At 43.5% G+C, this 21,844-nt stretch overlaps 1 protein-coding gene across 1 annotated transcript in view; it reads left to right on the top strand.

Annotated features, from left to right (window-relative positions):
* Positions 1-21,844, top strand: part of LOC137369250 (A disintegrin and metalloproteinase with thrombospondin motifs 19-like) — a 593,631-nt gene that overhangs the window by 20,151 nt on the left and 551,636 nt on the right. The window contains exon 3 of the mRNA XM_068030172.1: positions 19,125-19,287. Within this exon, the coding sequence (XP_067886273.1) occupies positions 19,125-19,287 (163 nt within the window). The remainder of the gene's footprint in view (positions 1-19,124; positions 19,288-21,844) is intronic.

Here is a 21,844-nt window from a genome sequence, read left to right as displayed (position 1 = left end):
CATTGACTCCAGTTTTGCTAGGGCTCCTTGATACCATACTTGGTCAAATGCTGCTTGATGTCAAGGGCATTCACTCTCTCCTCACCTCTGAAGTTCAGCTGTTTTGTTCATGTTTGGACCAAGGCTATAATGAGGTCAGGAGCTGAGTGGTCCTGGCAGAACCCAAACTGAGAGTCAGTGAGCTGGTTTTTGCTGAGCATGTGTTGCTTGATAGCACTGTCGATGCCCCCTTCCATCACATGGCTGATGGTTGAGAGTAGACTGTTACAACCAGGTGAGGAAGGGGTCTCGGGCTCCCCTTTGGCCCCTTCTCTGCTTAAACACAACAGGGTTTATTCTTTTAACACAATGATTTAGCTTACCACCTCAGTGAGCACTTGCTCAATGCTACTCTAATTATAATTGTAAATGTACCAATCAGACAGGTTTTGTTGAGTTTAAATAATAAAGATGTAAGTTTATTAACCTTATCACTCTAAACCGGTTAAAATTACTAAAGTACGCGCCATATCCATGTTCATACAAGAGGAACACACATGCACACGCAAATACAGACAAATCGAGACAGAGGGAAAAAAAGAGTTGGGAGGTTGAAATAAAGTCCGTAATAAATGGAATTCAAGTACTGAGTTTCAGTATCCTTAGCTAAACTTAAAGTCTTGAAGTTCTCGCTGGGCCATGTGCATAATGCGGGCTTGCTTCTCTGGTTCGGGAAGGCAGGATAGGGGCTTTATTCGTGTCCCCTAGTTGTTGCCTGTAAGGTTCTGTAGTCTTGAGGCTTAGTAGCTGCCATTGAGTCTTCCCTGGGAATTTGCTAGAGAGAGAGAGGTGCATTCTTCCTTGGAGTTCCATTACTCTCTTTCTACAGAGGCACAATTCACAAACCCTCAGAGTCACACAGGCAGTCATGTCATGTGACCAGCTCTTTGTTTGAAACAGAAGTTTCTGGAATTATCTTGAAATTCAATGTTGTTCAGACATACTTGGTGTGGGGGGGAGCAGTGGGGGTTTGGCTCTTTCAAAGTCAAAGGGTGTCAATGGTTTTTGATGATCAACATTGACAAAACCATTCCAAGTGATTGAATTAGAGTGCACCTCTATTGTTCTGGCCAGACTGGGTAATCACCTCCGTCTCCCAGCTGGTCTTTGGCTTCTCATATGCAAATTGTGCATGGCCATCCTTAGCTGTTCTGTTCTTATTAAAAGTTATTTGTAATAATGTCCAGTAAAAAAGTCTCAGGCCGAGTTCCATGCGAAAAAATTAATATTTTCCATTTGGCATGTGGGATTTCCGTTACACGACTGATAGGGCGGTAATTGGCTGGGTTGGATTTGTCCTTTTTTTTATGGACAGGACATGCCTGGGCAATTTTCCACATTGCTGGGTAGATGCCAGTGTTGTAGTTGTACCGGAACAGCTTGGCTAGGGGGCGCAGCTAGTTCTGGAGCATAAGTCTTCAGTACTATTGCCGGAATGTTGTCAGGGCCCATAGCCTTTCCAGTATCCAGTGCCTTCAGCTGTTTCTTGATATCACGTGGAGTGAATCGGATTGTTTGAGGACTGGCATCTGTGATGCTGGGGACTTCAGGAGGAGGCCAAGATGGGTCATCTACTTGGCACTTCTGGCTGAAGATTGTCGCAAAAGCTTCAGCATTGTCTTTTGCACTGATGTGCTGGGGTCCTCCATCATTGAGGATGTGGATATTTGTGGAGCCTCTTCCTCCTGTTAGTTGTTTAATTGTCCACCATTCAGGATTGGATGTAGATTGTAGATGGAGTGTATTTTCAGTCTTTGTTCATGAGGTGGTGTGTGATGTCATAATTTTAATCTTTGAGAGATAGGTGATGTCATCACAAATCAATCAGGATCGATTGGAAACAATATGGTGGGTATGTTGACTTTAATCAGAGTTTAAAACAGAATACAACACACTAGCAAAAACAAAGGTCCGTGACAAGTAGCGAGTACTTGTCCAGGGCAGCTTGCGTGTGCAAACAGCTCTTTCATCTGCTTCCACTTCTCTTCTCGGTGCTCCAGGTCTTCACGACTTCTTGAACCACTCAGGAGTGTTGGACTGGAGTCTTCATTGAGAGTTCTTCACTGCCTAAGTACACTGAGGCCTCCCAATGTCTCTTACTTTATACCCCTTTTTTAGGGATGGACACCTGGATGGATTATTGACAAGGCCTTATCACCCTACAGAGATTTATTTTGAATGATCCAATAAAACAACCAGTTCTTTGTTTAAACTGTAGGATCAAAGCCCACATTTAATGTTATCCACCTGCCATTAACTCCTTGAGCCTTCGCAAGTACCTTCTGTCCTTGATCAATTAGGCTCTTAACTCATCCTTTCCTTATCTCATTTTAAGCTGTTCTCCCTGACCAGTTCCATCCTTCCCAATAACTTTCCATCTCCGGCCGTCAAACTAACTCCCAGAAATTTCATTTTCGGTATCTGTCCTATCGCAATTTATTTATGCCCAAAGCTGTTCATAAGGCCTGTTAACAGGCTTTATTCAGTCGAGTGTCCTTGTTTCTTATTAGACTGTTGAGCCATGGTGATTCACTAAAGTAACTCCTATTCCTACATACCAATTAACTTTTGCATTTCAGCAGGCATTCTAATAGAGCAAGGTTAAATGAGAAGCCTAGCACAACTTTGAGGTATGTTTACCTGTTTATGCATTTATCCAGCTATGGCACCTTGTTCAGGCTAACAATAATTACCTAAGAATAATCATTCCACTAACTTTGTTTCTAGGGAAAGAAAACCCTAAGGAATTTCCAGCAAAATGAAACTTGCAGCACTAACCTACTCCTTTACCTATTTTGAGATGATTTTATATATATATTTAGAAATTAGATACATAGGTTTTATATATATAAAATGTCTTTTGTTCATTTTTGGATAGTTTAGTGTAGCCCGAGGTGTGGGACCACTGTACTTTTTGGTGTGATCCTGATCAAATCTATGAAACCAAACCCTGGGTCTTTCTATTTTCCCCTTTCCAGTTGGAACCTCAGCATTACCATTCCTGGCACAGTGACATGCTACCTTTAATCCTTCCTCCTTTTGTACCATATCATGAGTGGTCCATTGATACCTGGTCTTTCCCAGCTAAAATAATTATAATGAACCAGTAAGTCACATCCATTCCCCAAGGCCACACCCCACATGTTTTCTTGATCTTCCTGTATGGCCATGTTGATGTGTCGTACAGTCAATCCTTGCTTTACGATAACAACATTCATTGTCCAGATGACATTGATAAATACTGTCCATTTGATTTTGAGCCTGAATGGAATCATCCTGTGTCGATCTGTGAAGAGAAATTATTCTTTTACAGTTTTCAACTGATTAGTGTGGTACATTGGCCATTTTTGCTTTTCCCATCTTCCCGGGAAGTTGCACCAGATTGACAGGGCCAGCTCTTCAGTCAATGATAAGAAAGGGACCATTCCACTTTGGTTTGAAACCATGTTGTTTCTTCCCATAGTTTAATACCATTATGACATCTCCCACCTGGTACTCCAAGGGTTGAACCTTCTTGTCAAAGAACTTCTTTGCCTGATTTTTGGATTTGCCTGAATGTGTTCATTTGTTCTATATTTTTCGCCACAGTTTCAAGCCATTTTTGTTTGGCAATTCCCTGCAGTAAAGTTCTGGCCGCAGGTACCAACAAGTGAGCTGGCGAGTCATTGCCTGGTAGGTTAAATACCAGTTGTGCTGTGTGAGCTGGATCGAATAGTTATCCAGCACATTGGTAACTTGCTGGACTATTTGGTGGGGTGATCTGCACAAAATTGGTTCAGCATGGCTTTTACCATTTGATTCCCTCTTTTTACAACCCCAGATGACTGCGGGTGGTGAGAAATGTGGGCCTTATGTTAAATCCACATTATACGTTGTAATTCGGTAAAAGTTTGATTTGTGAGATGTGATCCCTAATCACTATTGACCTGGAGTGGTACTCCCCATTTGTAGATCAGCTCAACCAAAAGCAGATATGCTGCCATCAGGGCGGTATTAGTTTTACATGGATAGGCTTCTGTCCACTTTGTAAATTTGTCATTGACCACCAGACAGTAGCACAAACAAGAAGGTCCATGGGGTAAGGGTCCTATAAACTCAATTTGGAGGTGAACCAGGAGGAAGAGAACTGCACAACAGTGCCCGACTAGTGCGATTAGTGGGTAGGTGCTGCAAGCAGGGCAGACACCGATTCACTCTTTATGTTACGTAATCAACGCAATTGGGGAGCCATGCAAATTTACACAATTTCTGAATGGTAGTGTTGGCTGGGTAGTGGCTGCCTACTGGATGAGAACGGAGAAGGTTGAAAATTTCAGGTGCCTTGGAAGAGGACAAACACACAACTGCTAACAACTGCATTCGGTGATTGTGCGTCAACAGAGGGGTTGCATTCGCAGAGACCTTACTTGGGACCAACTGAGTGTCAGCAGCCCACGGCATAGGCTGGGGTAATGGGCACCTGATGCCACGCAATTGCAACTTCATATGAAGGGTAGCTGGCTTGAAAGGAGGAGAGGTCAGTGCCCCCAGAATGGATGTCTGAAATGGCTGCATCAGGAAGGCAGGGGCCTGCCAAAGATCGCTGTTGATAGTGGCATCCTTAGCAGCACGATCGCTGGGGAAGTGCCTAGAGACCATTTGTCATGGAAGTGGGATTGAGACTTAACCTTACCAACATAGAGAGGAGCGAATTGGGAATTGTAAAGAGTCCCAAAGGGATGCAAAAAGATCCAGCTGGAGCAAAACCTTACCATCTGCAGTACAGAAACTATTCCAAGCATACAAAGGTAATGATAACAGAATGTTAGTCGCTTAGACACTCTGGGACCAAATATTAACTGGAGTATCATGGGTAATTTGAACTGCCATTTACAGAGCTGCTACTTCTGCATTCGACAGAGTGGTGAGCGTATTGGGACGTGAGTTTCTGTTCCAGAAAATCACTGTAAATCCAGTCCGAGGTTTCTCATCTTTATGATGGGACAATCTGTCGATGTAGACATTGCGGGCATCACTCAACGGAGTAGAGGCGACAGGTTTTGATCCTTAAACTAACGGTGGGAGGGGACACCTATGGGATCCTCCATCATTGAGTAAGAGCTGGGGCGGCACAGTGGCGCAGTGGTTAGCACTGCAGCCTCACAGCTCCAGTGACCCGTGTTCAATTCTGGGTACTACCTGTGCGGAGTTTACGAGTTCTCCCTGTGTCTGCGTGGGTTTCCTCCGGGTGCTCCGGTTTCCTCCCACACGCCAAAGACTTGCAGGTTGATAGGTAAATTGGCCATTATAAATTGCCCCTAGTATAGGTAGGTGGTAGGGGAATTTAGGGAAGGTGGGGATGTGGTAGGAATATGGGATTAGTGTAGGATTAGTATAAATGGGTGGTTAATGGTCGGCACAGACTCGGTGGTGTATCTCTAAATAAAATAAAAATAAAATAAAAAATAAAAATAAAGGGGTCGCCTGCATTGGAGTTATCTCTAACTCTCTCTGGACAGTAGGAGGGTCCAATGAGTGAGTCCAGCAGAAGACTAGGGTGTCTCCTGGTTTAAGAAGGAGATTCAGAGGGGTATGGAGGCTGTGAGTGAATGTTTTGTTTAGTTCAGTAAAAAATGTAAAATGCTTAACTGACCAGGTGGTGGCCAACAGGTGTCGCTCACATGCGAGGTAGTTCTTTTCCACACCGGTCAGAATACGAGGGGCAAATGCAATTGGCACGTGTTTGTCGTGCACTTCTTGACAGAGGATGACTGCAAGACTTTGATCAGTGACTCCCACCTTCAGGTGGAATAATTTATGTGGGTCGGGATTGAGTAGACATGTAGCTTGCATAACGGCAGTTTTCAGAAGGGACACTGCCCTTGTGTGTTCAGGAGTCCAGTCATGGGCCACCGAGTCTCCTTCACACTTTAATAGCTCATATTGAGGTGTGGCGAGTTCTGCAAACCAGGGAATAAATGAATGTTGATACTCAACCCAACCCTAAAAAGAAGCAAAGTGTAGTCTTAGATGTGGGCGTTGGGAGGCTTTGAATAATGTCAAGCAAGTGCTGATCGGGACAGGGTCCTGTGGGTCCTACTGTGACCCCTAATAAGGTGACTTCTTGCCATAAAAGCTGGGCTTTTTCAGATTAACTTTTAGCCATGAGGCCAACAGAAGACTCAACAGTTCTTTCATTAGTTCAATATGGGTCTGCTTGTCGGATGTAGCCAGTAACAGGCCGTCGACATATTCTAACAAGTATTCAGGTCATTAGAAGGATATAAGCACCTCGTCCAACTGTTTATGAAAGATCGTTGGGGCATTGTGGGAGCCTTGGGGCAAGCATGTCCATGTGCAGCTTTGATCTTCAAAGGTGAAGGCATGTTTATACGATCCTTTTTCAGAATAGTAATATTCTAAAATCGTTTTGAAATGTCAAAAGTGGAAAAGTAGCAGCGACCTGATGGAATGGTGTCATGAAAACTCCACCTGCCAAGAATGGGGTGTATTAATTTCGTCACATGAAACAGTAATTTTAAACTGTTACTGGACTGAAAAGATGACTTGTTTAAAGAGATCACAGCAGTTGTTGGAAACATTTGCATTCTAAGAGACAGTCGCCTGGCAAAGACAATAGAACTGCTCCCTGATCCAATTAATCCAAATGGGTTTTGATCACCAAACATTGAGTGTGTGAAAAGCCAGCATTCCATTTCCGTCCCTGCCCCACACTGAGGGTAGGGTGTCTGCTAAGATGGAGAATCCACAAAAACGCAGGAGAATTGTTTAAAAAAAATAGCTGTTCACATGACTAACCTGCTGGCCCAGGTTTAGTTTTGAATTGTGTTCACAGAATAATTTTGAGTCAGACTGCAATTTGAAGACAACAGACAATGTTCTCCCTCCCTCCTGCTCGCACAAAGACAGGGACCCACAGAAGGAAACAGCCTCAAGACAGAAAACCATCGAAACAAGTTTGAAAGTGCACTAGGCCCCAACGAGACAGCAAGATTAAACTGCAGTCGAAGACTTTACATCAAACTCAAAAGACAGTAAATGAACTCCAGCTATTGCTTCAAACCTTTCCCCTTGATTCTTTCTCCTTTTCTGTCTCTATCTACGTGTGTGTTTATCGTGTATGCATACTAACATGGGCGCGTCATGTATTTTTAGTAGTTTTAACTGAATTAGAGTTTTAAGGTTAATAAACTTACACCTTTCTTGGTTAAATCTAAGAAAACCTATCTGGTTGATTTCTTTGCCATTACAATTGGAGAGCAGTGAACAAGGATTCACTGAGGGGAAGCTAAAACACAGTGTTTTTAAAAATTAAACCCTGTTATGGCCAAACCAGGAAAAGGCTGAGAGGGAACCCCTCGAACCCTTTCTCACCTGGTTGTAACACTGGCCAAATTGGGGAATTAGCTGTGAAAGTGTCAGCACAAATAGCACCCTCCTTTGACAATGAATCAGTAGTTGATCAGACATATGGTCTGCTCTCCTCTGGAATGTTTTATTGCTTCAACCAAGGCTGAGGGAGACCATTAATCTCATTATCTCCCATCATCTCGCCACAATCATGCTTAGATTTAGCAAAAACCTCTGAAAACATACTAATCAGCTGGCTAACCATTGGATCTGTTGTTTGAAGGAGGTCAGAAGCCTCAGGTTTTTTTTTTATTGCAGGCACAGAATAGGCGTCAGAAATAGGTGCTTGAGGCCCATCTTTCAGATGCCACCAGGGACTGTTATTAGCATAGTTAAGGGTTGCAAGGTGTTTAAACAGCACATCGCTGCTAACGATACACCTTTGGTTGCAGGTGGTCATATAAACGGGAATAGACACACAGGATTCCCATCCATCAGCAGAACAATAGGAATTAGTGCCTGTTGAGGCAAAGGTAGATAGATTCTTGATAAGCAAGGGGATGGAAGGTTATCAGGGGTAGGTGGAAATGTGGAGTAATCAGTTCAACCATGAACTTATTGAATGGCGGAGCAGGCTCGAGGGGTTGATTGGCCAACTCCTGCTCCTAATTCGTCTGTTGAATGATATCAGCAGAATTATTGAATCCAAAATGTTTTAAGGGGGTTCCTTGGTGTGAAAAGGAAGTTGGATCATGTAAAATTGTCATGGCAGAGCCGGAATCCACCAGAAGGACATGATGGCAGCCCCATCATCAGTGGCCAAGGCAAAGATATGTCAGTCCTCCCTGTACCAAATGGGGAAGAGGCAGTCACTGCTGGGATCCATGACCATCGGACAGCAAACCTGGCACGTGTCCTCACTGTGGGAGACCACTGAAATGTCCATCTCTCCAGCCTGATGATGCCTCATTGTTGCAACCAGTGCTGAGAGACATTCGAATTCATGTAAAACATAGCTTGGAGGTGGCTCATTAACGCCACTGTGTGGGAGGTTGGTAACATTAATTGAACGTCGGCTGTAACGACAATCACGAGCATTGTGCCCTGGCTTGGAACCTTTATAACAAATCAAATGTCGTTTTTTGCCCATTTGAGGAGGGTATTCCCCTTTACTGCTTGTTACAATCAGAGGACCTTCCACTGCTGAAATTTTAGAATTGGCAAAGGCAGGGGGTGATTTGAACTGATCCCATGCACAGATGCAGGATTCTAGTAAATCAGCCCAGGGTGTTTTTTATTTGTGAATAATTGCCAAGAACATCTCTACTGGAGGAAGAAGAGCATTCAAAAATGTAATTTTAAACCGTCATACAAATCATGAACCGATTTGCAAAGGCCATGGGGTATTTGTCTGTCTTTTGACAGTCCTCCACAGTTGCACAATTGATACCAATTGAATCCAAACCCAGTGGGAACAGATCCCCCTGGGAAAGTGGTGATTTAAGTGCCTGGGAGATAGATGCTCGAAGAACTTGTTTAAGATCCACTATTTCTAATTAAGGATGGGTACAGAGGAATGTGCCCCAATCACTTGCTAAACTCACTGGCCTCATTTCCGCAACCAGTGCCTTGCACTCGTCTGAGGTTAAATTCCTGCTTGTGGCATTGGTCACCTCCACTGTAGGGGGAAAATCATAAGTTACAGAAGTGTCATCACCAAAATTATCATTATCTGCTGGGCTGATGGTATTGGCAGTAATTATACTGACTCACGTAGCTTCCACTGGTGAAGTAGGTCCTGGACAGCGAGGCAACGAGGTAGATGACAGGAGATTACTACTAGTATTAGTGTTTTGGCAACCGGGAACATTTTGAACACTCATCGACCCATTCAGTATCAGGGTCTCCCAGTTTAACATGGCTGATGACTGTAACCACAGCTGACTACTTTCCCAGTTTAGCCTGTAACTCTGAAACTTTTAACTCACAGTGGGTATGATTGACGCCCACTGGAGCGGTTTTTCATGTAGCTTTCTCAAGGCCCCTCTTCCATCCTCCAGCGAGGAGCGCAAAGAATCATTTTTAATCTTTAATGTTTATTATCTTCATAGACCTGATGGTGGCATTGTGAGGCCAATCTCGCTTCATCTGCCAAAGCTTGTTCTTGTTGTAAAAGGGAACAGGCTGTGGCATGTTGGTCTTGCCAATTCTGTAGATCCCTATTAAGTTGTTATTTCAAAAGCCCGAGATCAGTTTCAGAGTGAACGACACACAAATGAGCCGTGTAAGCTAGTTTCTGACCGGCATTTTTGAGTTTAATTTTTTCACATGTTCGTGGATGCTACATCACTGCAGACCTCAGAGCAACTTTTCTTGTCACCCTGTATCAATCTGATTACCTCTTGGGGCCCTGGACCCCTAACTTCTCCCTGAGATTGTTTGTGACTTTTTAAAAAAAAAAGTACCTGCCATTTGTTTTTGGCTTCAGTGAAGAAACACTCTCACCATCACTTGTAAACCACGATGTTTCCTACCCAATCACAAAGCCTGGCCTTATAACGAATATAGACTGTGTCTATCTTAACCCTTATCAACTACAGCAAACAATTTGCATGTCCCATCAGGTTCGCCAATTTATTATAATTTTAATCTTTGAGAGATGGTTGATGTAATCACTACCTAATTATTCAGGATCGACTGCAACCAATATTGTCGATATGATCAGTTTAATCAGAGTTTAAAACAGAATATAACACGTTAGGTTTATAGCAAAAACGTACGACCGCGACAAGTAGTATCAGTCCAGATCGGGCAAGACGACTGGCATGAGCGAACAGCTCTTTTTTTTTTCTTCTGCTTTCACTTCTTTTCTCGTTGCCCCAAGTCGTCTTGACTTCTCAAACCATTCAGGAATATTGGACCAGAGTCTTCCTTGAGATAAAAGCAAAATACTGTGGATGCTGGAAATCTGAAATAAAATCAGAAAGTGCTGGAAATATTCAGCAGGTCTGGCAGCGTCTGGGGAGAGAAGCAGAGTTAACGTTTCAGGTCTGCCCTTGTTACAGACCTGAAACATTAATTCTGCTTCTCTCACTACAGATGCTGCCAGACCTGCTGAGTATTTCCAGCACTTTCTGTCTTCCTTGAGAGTTCTTTGCCACCACCTAACTGTACTGAGGTCTCCCAATGTCTCTTACTTTATATCCATTTTTTAGGGGATGGATGGATTATTCACAAGGCCTTATTGCCCTATAAAGATTTACTTTATTTTGAACTATCCAATAAAACTTCCGGTTCTTTGTCTAAACTGTAGGACGAAAGCCCACCTTTAATGTTATCCACCTACCATTAGCTCCTTGAGCCTTTACATGTACCTTCTGTCCTTGATCAGTTAGGCTGTTACCTCATCCTTTCCTTATCTTATCTCAAGCCGTTCTCCCTGACTAGTTCCATCCTCCCCAGTAACTTTTCATCTCTGGCCATCAAACTAACTCGCAAAAGTTTCATTATCCCTATCTGTCCTATCGCCATTTATTTATGCCCAAAGCTGTTCATAAGGCCTATTAATAAACTTCCAGAAATAGCCATTCACTCCAATGACCTTGTTTCTTATCAAACTGTTGAACCATGGCGATTCACTAAAGTAACTCCTATTCTGTTCCTACATACCAATTAACTTTAACATTTCAGCAGGCATCCTAATTAAGCAATGCTAAATGAGAAGCCTAGCACAACTTTGTAGTATGGTTGTCTGTTTATACATTTATCCAGCTATGGCCCCTTTTTCAAGCTAACTATCATTACCTATGAATAATCATTCCACTAGCATTGTTTCGTGGGAAATGGAAGTTTTCATTAAAACAAAACTTACAGCACTAACCTATTCCTTTAACTATATCAATTAATTGTATTTCTAATTTCCAACTGTTGTATTAAGAAAATTATTACAGGCACGGCAACCGATCTGTGGAGGCATGACAGGTACTGGTGGCTCATCCAATTAATGTAAATGAGACACAAGATTGGGCTGAAATCAGGTCTGGGTATGTGTTGACGGTGTGCCACTTATGCCCTCGAAAGCAGGCCACAATGAGTTTTTATCCTATGTTTCTGGCCAGTAAAATAATCCCCCCTTTCTTCTTCATGAAAGAAAATTTAAAGAACTTTGTAATTTATTTCAAGTGTTTCAACTGAATATTGATGTTTTCTTGATTGGCAATTGCAGTGTGTCCTGCCTCTTGAGAAACATGGATTAAAAATTGATTATAGTCTTGCGGAGTGCACTTTAACTTACTGCAAGCCTGGGGGAGGACGGAGCCATTCTCAGCCCAAGACCAACAACAGTTATTCGGGGAACCCCTGCACTTGTGCACCCCATGGCTGATCTTTACACCGGATGTATGGATGTCCCTGGGGGAGGTAGAAATCAGGGAAATAGCTCCAAATGCTGTTTAACTGAGGGCGGCACAGTGGTGCAGTGGTTAGCACCACAGCCTCACAGCTCCAGCAACCCAGGTTCAGTTCTGGGTACTGCCTATGCGGAGATTGCAAGTTCTCCCTGTTTCCGCCGGGAGTTCCGGTTTCCTCCTACAGCCAACGACTTGCAGGTTGATAGGTAAATTGGCCATTGTAAATTGCCCCTAGTGTAGGTAGGTGGTAGGAGAATGGTGGGGATGTAGTAGGGAATATGGGATTAATGTAGGATTAGTAGAAATGGGTGGTTGTTGGTCGGCACAGACTCGGTGGGCCGAAGGGCCTGTTTCAGTGCTGTATCTCTAAATAAATAAAACTCAGCTATTTTGACTTTTGGGCAACCAACCAGCGATGGGTGCTGTGGGAAATTATCACAGAAGGTCAAGGTCCCTGGGTGGCAGCAGTCCTGATTGTTTTTGTGCACGCAGGTGGGCCTCTCGGTTCCAATGCCTACGGACAAATCTGAGCCTCTGACCTAAATTGGCAATTGGGATCCTTTTTATGTCATAGGACCCTGATCTCCATCTTAAAAGGAAGCCATCGCCTGAAACGGGCAGCTGCTTTTGGATACCTGGTGACTCCTTTCTTTTTTGTCTTCATGGGATGTGGGTGTGGCTGGCGAGGCCAGCATTTATTGCCCATTCCTTAATTGCTGTTGAGAAGGTGGTGGTGAGCCTGTCCCTTGAACTGTTGTTATCAGATTGGTGAAGGGATTCTCATAATGCTTTTAGAGAGGGAAGTCTGAGATTTTAACCCAGCAACAAGGAAGGGTTGGTGCTATATTTTCAAGTCAGGATGGAATGTAACTTGGAGGGAAACTGGGAGGTAGTAGTGTTCCCATGTGCCTGCTGCCCTTGCTCTTCAAGGCAGTAGAGGTTGTGGGTTTGTGAGATGCTGTACAAGAAGCCTTGGTGAGTTGCTATAGTGCATGTTATAGATGTACACACGGCAGCCACAGTGCACCAGTGGTGGAAGGATTGAAAGTTTAAGGTGGTGGTTGGGGCGACAGTCAAGTGGGCTTGATTCTCCTGGATTGTTTCAAGCTTCTTGAGTGTTATTGGAGCTGCACTCATCCAGACAAATGAAGGGCATTCTATTTCACTCCTGTGTTGGCTTTGTATATGGTAGCAAGGCTTTGGAGAGTCAAGATCTGAGGTACTTGCCACAGAATTCCCTATCTGACCTGTACTTGTAGCCACAGTATTTATATGGTTAGTCCAGTTAAAATTCTGGTCAATGGTAACTTTTAGAATGCTGATGGGTGATTCTGTGTGGTAATGCCATTGAATGTCAAGGCGAGGTGGTCAGGCTCTCTCTTGTTGGAGAAGATCATTGGCTGGCACTTGGCGTAATGCAAATATTATTTCCCACTTATCAGCCCAAGCCTGAATCTTGTTCAGGTCTTGCAGCATGTGGGTACAGACTGCTTAATTATCTGAGGAGTTACAAATAGAATGGAATACCATGCAATTTTTTGGGGGTGGTGGTGGGTGGGGAGGAGATGCAAATTAGCATGGGTGACTCTTCATGGTACAAAATCGAATGCATATAGAGATGGAAGTATGGCCCATGATCTCTGAAAGAAGATTAATCTTAATGGAGTGGTCTGTGTAATAGATCTTATTTGTAGCAATAACACTGTTAGATTTTTTTTATTTGTTCATGGGATGTGGGCATTGCTGGCTAGGCCAGCATTTATTAATAGCCCTTGACAAGGTGGTGGTGAGCTGTCTTTTTGAACCGCTGCAGTCCATGTGGGGTACATATACCGACAGTGCTGTTAGGAAGGGAGTTCCAGGATTTTGACCCAGTGACAGTGAAGGAACGGCAATATAGTTCCACGTCAGGATGGTGTAGGGCTTGAAGGGGAACCTGCAAGTGGTGGTGTTCCCATGCATCTGCTGCCCTTGTCCTTCTAGGTGGTGGAGGTCGCTGGTTTGGAAAGAGCCTTGGTTCATTGCAGTGCATCTTGTAGATGGTACACACTGCTGACACTGTGCGTCAGTGATGGAGGGAGTGAATGTTTGTGGCTGGGGTGCCAATCAAGCGGGCTGCTTTGTCCTGGATGGTGTCGAGCTTCTTGAGTGTTGTTGGAGCTGCACCCATCCAGGCAAGTGGAGAGTATTCCATCACGCTCCTGCCTTGTAGATGGTGGACTGGCTTTGGGGAGGCAGGAGATGAGTTACTCGCTGCAGGATTCCTAGCCTCTGACCTGCTCTTGTAGCCACGGTATTTATATGGCGACTCCAGTTAAGTTTCTGGTCAATGGTAGCCCCTATGATGTTGATAATGGGGGATTCAGCAATGGTAATGCCATTGAATGTCATGGGGAGATGGTTAGATTCTCTCTTGTTGGAGATGGTCATTGCCTGGCACTCGTGTGGTGCGAATGTTACTTGCCACTTATCAGCCCAAGCCTAGATATTGTCCAGCTCTTGCTGCATTTCTACACGGACTGCTTCAGTATCTGAGGAGTCGCGAATGGTGCTGAACATTGTGCAGTCATCAGCAAATATCGCCATTTCTGACCTTATGATTGAGGGAAGGTCATTGATGAAGCAGCTGAAGGTGGTTGTGCCTAGGACACTACCCTGAGGAACTCCTGCAGTGATGTCCTGGAGCTGAGATGATTGACCTCCAACAACCACAACCATCTTCCTATGTGCTAGGTATGACTCCAACCAGCGGAGAGTTTCCCCCTGAATCTCATTGACTCCAGTTTTGCTAGGGCTCCTTTATGCCACACTCAGTCAAATGCTGCCTTGATATCAAGGACAGTCATTCTTACTTCACGTCTTGAGTTCAGCTCTTTTGTCCATGGTTGAACCAAGGTTGTAATGAAGTCAGGAGCTGAATGGCCTTGGCGGAACTCAAACTGAGCGTCAGTGGGCAGGTTATTGCGAAGTAAGTGCCACTTGATAGCACTTGACGACACCTTCCATCACTTTACTGATGATCGAGAGTTGACTGATGGGGCAGTAATTGGCCGGGTTGGACTTGTGCTACCTTTTGTGTACAAGACTTACCTGGGCAATTTTCCACATTGCTGGGTAGATGCCAGTGTTGTAACTGTACTGGAACAGCGTGGCTAGAGGCACGGCAAGTTCTGGAGCACAGGTCTTCAGTACAATTGCCAGAATATTGTCAGGGCCCATAGCCTTTGCAGTATCCAGTGCGTTCGCTTGTTTCTTGATATCACACGGAGTCAATCGAATTGGCCGAAGACTGACATCTGTGATGCTGGACTTCAGAAGGAGGTTGAGATGGATCATCCACTTCGCACTTCTGGCTGAAGATTGTTGTAAATGCTTCAGCCTTATCTCTTGCACTGATGTGCTGGGCTCCCCCATCATTGAGGATGGGGATATTTGTGGAGCCACCTCCTTCAGTTAGTTGTTTAATTATCTGCCACCATTCACGACTGGATGTGGCAGGACTGCAGAGCTTAGATCTGATCCATTGGCTATGGGATCGCTTCTCTGTATATCACATGCTGCTTATGCTGTTTGGCAAGCAAGTAGCCCTGGCTTGTAGCTTCACCAGGTTGACACTTCATTTTGACAACACCTTCTCTTTTGTTATCTCTTGCCCCCCCCCCCCCCACTTTGCTTGCTTAAAATCTTTTACATTTCTAATATTTGTCAGTTCTGAAGAAGGGTCACTGACCTGACTGAACACAGATACTGCCAGACTTGCTGAGTATTTCCAGCATTTATTGTTTTTGTTTCTCATTTTGAGGTATGCCTGCTGCTGCTTCTGGCATGCCTTCCTGAACTCCTCATTGAACCAGGGTTGGTCTGCCATCTTGATGGTAGAAGTAGAGTGGGGGTTATGCCGGGCCATGAGGTTACATTGAGTCCAATTCTGCTGCTGCTGATGGCCCACAGCCCCTCATGGATGCCCAGTTTTGAGTTGCTAGATCTGTTCAAAATCTATCCCATTGAGTTGAAATGATACAGTATATAAATCTGGTGTGGAAATTAAACTGCTGCAAATTTATTGCAACTTACCTTTTAATCTGACTAAGAAGGCTTCATTAGCTGAATTTCTGCCAATTTAATGTATGGAAGGATGTTTTGGTAAGTCTTGGCTGTACAAGGAACCACCCAATTGTTAACTTTGATATCTATTTTTAAAATTCATATTTTCTCTGGTGACTGCAATGTCATATCTATATTTTTCCCAAGGTAATGCAAAGTGGTGCTTCCTGTTTATACCATGTGTGCTGTGTAAGGCACAAGCTCACTTGCATAATACCCTGCCTTTGTGACTAGATCGTATAACCCATTGGGAGAAAAGGAGCTTAAATTCCAGCCTAACTACCATTCATATTAGCAGTTCGTAGGAGTTGAATTTTGTTAGTTGTTGGATGGATCTTGAGATGAAACGTTTGACAGTGGACGATGTTACTGTCCTAGTTCCACTTCTCCACAGGTCATAACATATATTTAAATTTTCCCACTTACCAATACAGTCAATCATATACTCTATTTTTCCCATAACAAAACACACCAACCAGGTTTCTTTAATGAACAAAATTATCAGTTTGTTATAAAACAAGTCTTAACCAGTAATGAAGTAAAGCATAAACACATAGGCTGAAATTTTAAAGTTCCCTTTTTACCTTAGCCGCTCACACTCACTCACACACACACACGTATACCAGTTAACCAGAAAAGCGAAAGGAATTTTTGTTCAGAGCTCTGTTGGAGACCAAAAAACCACTTGGGCCTGAATTTTATTAGCGCGCACACTTCACGGTAGCGGGCTCTGAAGCCAGCAGCCTTCTGTAATGGAAGTGCTGCCGCTCAGCCCCGCGATATTTTGCGTGGGGGCTCATTTAAATTGAGGGGGCAGAGCGGACGCCCCCTAAACGTCATCGGGGGTGGCCGCTCGATCTCCGGCAATGGTGTCCAGCGCCGCCGCCATTTTTAAAGGGCTTCAATCACTTAACAAAAATTTGAATGTTTAGTTTTTTAAAAATCAAAAGCTGGAGGCCCTTTTCCAACCCCCTCCCCTAATGGTTGTTTTATCTGCCAATATGACGAACATTAATTTTATTCCCACACTGAACTTTTCCCCGCAACCTCGTCACTTTTGCCCTTCAACCCCTTCCCACCATCCCCACAGCCAATAAAAAAAGTTTTTCCCACTCCCCCCTCCTCCCACCCTGATAATTTCAGTCCTACCCCCTCCCCACCAGTGTCTCACCTTGGAACTCCATACAGAGTTCTGAAAGTGCGCGAGTTGCGGTAATATCGGTGTGGGAAGGCTGCCGGGACCAGGTAAGTGGATTTGCATTTGTTTAACACAATTTTAAGATTTAAATGAAGGCCCCGCTGCCGAGCAGCAGTGGGGCTGCACCGAGGCCTCGCTACCGCCGGTAAAATGCAATGGGGCCTTCTTGGTGTCGAAGGTCATGGCAGGCCGCTCCCACAAGTAATTTACTGGGCCCCCCCCCCTGTCACGACCCCCGATATCGAGGAGCTGGTAAAATTCAGTCCTTGCTCTGAATGCTTGCTCATTCTTGAAGAAACGAGCTGATGCGATATATTGTGTTCTAAAACTGCCATACAGTCTAGCCTCCAAGTACATATAGACTGGTCCCTCGGGTCTTTTAGAACAATTCTTTTCAGGCAGCATTGAGAATTAATTTAGCAGGCTTTTCTTCAAACACAGGAGACGAGATGAGTTGATACAGTGGACTTCTCAGGGTCCTTTAGAGAGGTGCTGGAAAGCTGAGCTGGATTGTGGTCTTCTCTCCTTCCTTGGAATTCTCTTATTTTACACGCTTGACTCTGTTTGCCTCCTCCGTGACACTTCTTCAGCAGCAGGTGCTAACTTTATCTCATTCCAGAAGGTAAACACTGACACTACAGTCAAAAGCTTAGGTGCGTTCTGCTGCTCCCGAGCTTGTCCTGTCAAGGGGCATGCGACTGTCACTTCTCTGCCCACATCTTCCCTAGTTACCAGGGTTTCTGTTCTATTTTTAACGTGAGTCATGTGCCAACCAGTAACCGATGTTGCCAAACCAGTTCTTTCAGTGTCCTCTTGATGACCCTCTTGAAAAAAAGCTGGTCCAACCTTTTTTCAGTTTGACTGAATTCCTCAAAAAATATTTTTAATGAAAAACAGAAGCACTTTCACAACAACGTCCAGAGAATTTAATGGGGGGGGGGGAATATCAGCAGTAAGATTCTAAACAGCGTCCTTCCTGTGAGTTAATAAGGGATGCCAATGCTAACTGTCATGAGAAGTCATAAGCTTATAACTAGAGAAAGACAAGATGATGTTGGGAAGGTGTAAATAAAAGTTCAAGTGGGTATATTATAACAGTAATAAAAATGGGGGGTTAAGAAACATCTTAATTTTTTCCAATAAAATTATCCATTCTTCTCAGTCTTTTAGTTCAGAAGTAAATGTCAGTTTATTTCTATAGTGGTACAGTGAGCTTCACACATTAAATCCTTTAACTCTTTGTCCAAAAGTAGTCAGCTTGGAGTTCTTAGAAGTGAGGACCTCAGCAGTGACTATCACAAATCATATATATTTGCTTTTTGTGTATTTTATGTTATTCTGTTACCATGACACTGGTATGGCTTTATAACTCGGTTATTTAAATATGATATTTGGCTTGGTTTTATTTAGTTGCTGTTGATGATGTTGTGGTGCTGCATTAATCTTGCTTTACATTCTGAGAACTGAAAGTGACTTTTGAAGGATTGCTGTGTGGGATGCTTGAAGTTGGCGAACAGCCTGGGAAATAGAGAATGATAGTTTATCCATCAAAATGAGGAATCAACAAGCTTCGGAATGTGACATTTATCCGCTTGTCATCATTTGACAATTTGACAAAATCAAGACAATGCAGGTCAGGTATGACATGGGTCAACTGCAAGGGAGAATTCTCTTTCATTGTCCTGATGCATCTAAACTCCAGAAGAACACCTCCTGCTGCTCCAGTGTGGCATTTCAATGTCAGGACAATTGTATGCCATAGACTTGTGTGCATTGGGAAGCAAACTTAGACCATGAAATCTTATTTGACCTGTGATCCATAAAGCTAGTGAAGAAGGAGATCTTTGTCCTGTTTGGCTGGATTGACCTCAAGCCTTAATGTCAGTGCTGCAATGACAGGAAACTAACATGCATTGCCACCCAATCATACAGTAATGCAAGTTGTCTAAATTATGCACTAGTAGTAGATTCACAGGTTTGTAAAAGGTAGATTTTAAACTGTTATTTCCTTGTAAATTTTCTAGATGGGATTTATTCAGATTAATGAAGAATTTATATTTATTGAACCTCTGAATCACACCTTGGCTGTAACTGGATATGCTCATCGTGTATACAGAAGGAAACGGTCAATGGATGAAAAATCGGCAGAAAAACAGACATCACCACCATTGTGTGGAGTTTATACAGGTACATGATTTTTCAGTGGAGCTTTGAGGCTTTGTTTGAAAGGACTCAATACTGAAACATATGTTTGAGGGTCAATGCAGCTTGGCTGTAGTATATATTACTTGTTGCTTTATAGCCTAGAAATTACAGTTAGCAGTATTAGTTGATGACACAAAGTGTTTGAATGATATATTTACTTTCTTGCTATGATAATGCAGGTGCCAAACTGTTTACATGAACTAACACCTCTGCTAAAATATCTGACAGGGGAATTTCATTCAGATGTGTTAAGGGTTCATTTGCTAATATTGCCAGCAATAATTTCTAGGTTTATGTGTACAACTTTTACATCTGTTTATTTTGTTTTCTTATCACTCAGCTGTGATATTGCTATTTTGATTTCAGTATTTGCTGGAACCAAACATCAAACACCAAAGGTATGAAGTGTCACCTGTTTTTAGGATTAAATCTGATCAACACTACTAATAATTATATAATCCTAGATATGATAAATTATCATTGGCTGGTCTTGTACATCAGTGCTTCTTCTGTGAAAGTATATTTTGAAGTATTAGTAATATACTGTCATGAAGGTGCTTCCGTTATTAATATTTTTTGAGGACTCGTGCTTAAAGATTGTGAAAATTGGTTTATATGAAAAACTGAGGAGATGCCTGGATTTGTTTTTTTAAAAGGTTACTGGAAGGACACTTCGGATTTTTAAAAAAACACTTACTGGCAGAGACAATGAAGTGCTAAATAAACATCAGGGGCTGAATTTTACAGCACCCCCTCCCCCCCCCCCCCCGCCCCCCACCCAACATTGGGGGTTGTGGCAGGCGTGGCCAGAAAATGCCTCTGGCAGAGGCCCACCACATGCCTCGACACTGAGAAGGCCTGACTCGATATTGCCGGCAGCGGCGAGGCCTCGTGGTGGCCTTGCTGCTGCTCTGTAATGGGAGACAAATTTACATCGGCAAAATTATGTTAATGAAGGAATTAAGTACTTGCCGCTCCCGCCATCCGCTCCGGTGCCATATTGGTGCCAGTGGCCAAGACGGAACACTGGTGGGGAGCGGGGAGCAGGTAAGTTTCTCTGTGCGGTGGGTTGGGGGGGGCGGGGGTCCTGGGGAGAGTGGGGTAAAATGTCTCTGATTGGTGGGTGGAGGGAAGGGGTAAGTTTAAAGTTGATGAACTTTGGGGGGGGGGAAGGTCGGAGGTAAAAGGTAAGTGTTTTGGTGGGGAGGGGATAGGTAATGACTTGTATGCTTATGGGGGGAGGTGGGAGAGGGTTGGGATCACTTTATTTATTTAAAAATAATGAGTAGTCCTTTAAAAATTCAAATTGTACTTCAGTGCTCGAAGCCCTTTAAAGATGGCATTGGTGCCTGCGCAATGGTGCCTGACACTATTGCCAGGGATGGACCACCCACCCCTTCATGTCATACGGGGTGGCGGTCTGCCCAGGCCATTTAAATGCGTTTAATATCGTGGCAGGCCTGCGTGTGGGGCCACCATTGTTTACGGCTGCCATCGATTAGAGCAGCGGCAACATAAACTTCAGCCCAAGGAGCCTTGCTGGCTATTGGAGTTGTTTACAGAGAAGTAACATGTCTAGGTTGATGGTTGCCAGGAGTTTTGGCTTTCTGATTTGGGCTGGGACTGTTTGAATGGTCAGCTGGTGTACAGCCTGCTAAGAGAGAAGCCACCCAACTCATCCTTTGCCACCTGTTTTGAAAAATCTTCCGAGTATCCAGAGTGATAGCTGAGACCACCAATGCAGTAATTCTGCCAAAAAGCCTGCAAGACTACTCCTCGACGTCTCCTGAACAGAACTGCTCCAGTGACAGCCGTCTACATGTACCCGGACACCAGAACAAAGGCCATCTGGAACATTCCATATCTTATCCTTTTTCTTCAAGAATTGACAATAACTTGGCCAAAGTATTTTTTTAAGTTGATCTCTGCAGAGCTAGTTTTTTCATTTTTTTCTTTAATTGTTGTATGTGTGTTAGGTTATTTTAGAAGGGTAGATATCTATACTTTCATATTACAAACTGTGTTAATAAGCTTTGCATCTTTATTGAATAAGTCTTGTTTTATAATAAATCAACAATTTTGTTGTTTATTAAGCCTGGTTGCCAGATTTTTATGCTGAAACTAATATAGATAAAGTATATAATAAAAGCAAAATATTGCAGATGCTGGAAATCTGATACACAAACTACAAAAAATATTTATCTGCAATATAAAGTAAATGTTGGCCAATGTGCAACTTTAACATGTGTGTGAAGCCCTCCTTAGATGGGTGGAAGAGGGTGAGGGGGACATGATCAGGTCTTTAAAATATTAAGAGGCTGTTGATTTAAATAAGGTATTTAATTTGGCCGTGAGCATAGGACATGTTCAACATTGATGAGCTCCAACCAAGCCAAGGGTATAGCAGAATAAAAGGAACATTAACTGGGCAGTAATGGCCTTTAAGTGATGTTGTTGGCCTTACTGCCCGTTAAACCCCGACAAATGCTACCACTGACATTTTGAGGAAGGACAACTACTGAGCGCTCAGTGTGAGCCC

Source organism: Heterodontus francisci, chromosome 4, assembly GCF_036365525.1.
Source record: "Heterodontus francisci isolate sHetFra1 chromosome 4, sHetFra1.hap1, whole genome shotgun sequence".
In the NCBI taxonomy this organism is placed as follows: Eukaryota; Metazoa; Chordata; class Chondrichthyes; order Heterodontiformes; family Heterodontidae; genus Heterodontus; species Heterodontus francisci.
Note: the sequence above shows the minus strand (reverse complement) of the source record. Positions and strands in the feature narration are given on the sequence as shown.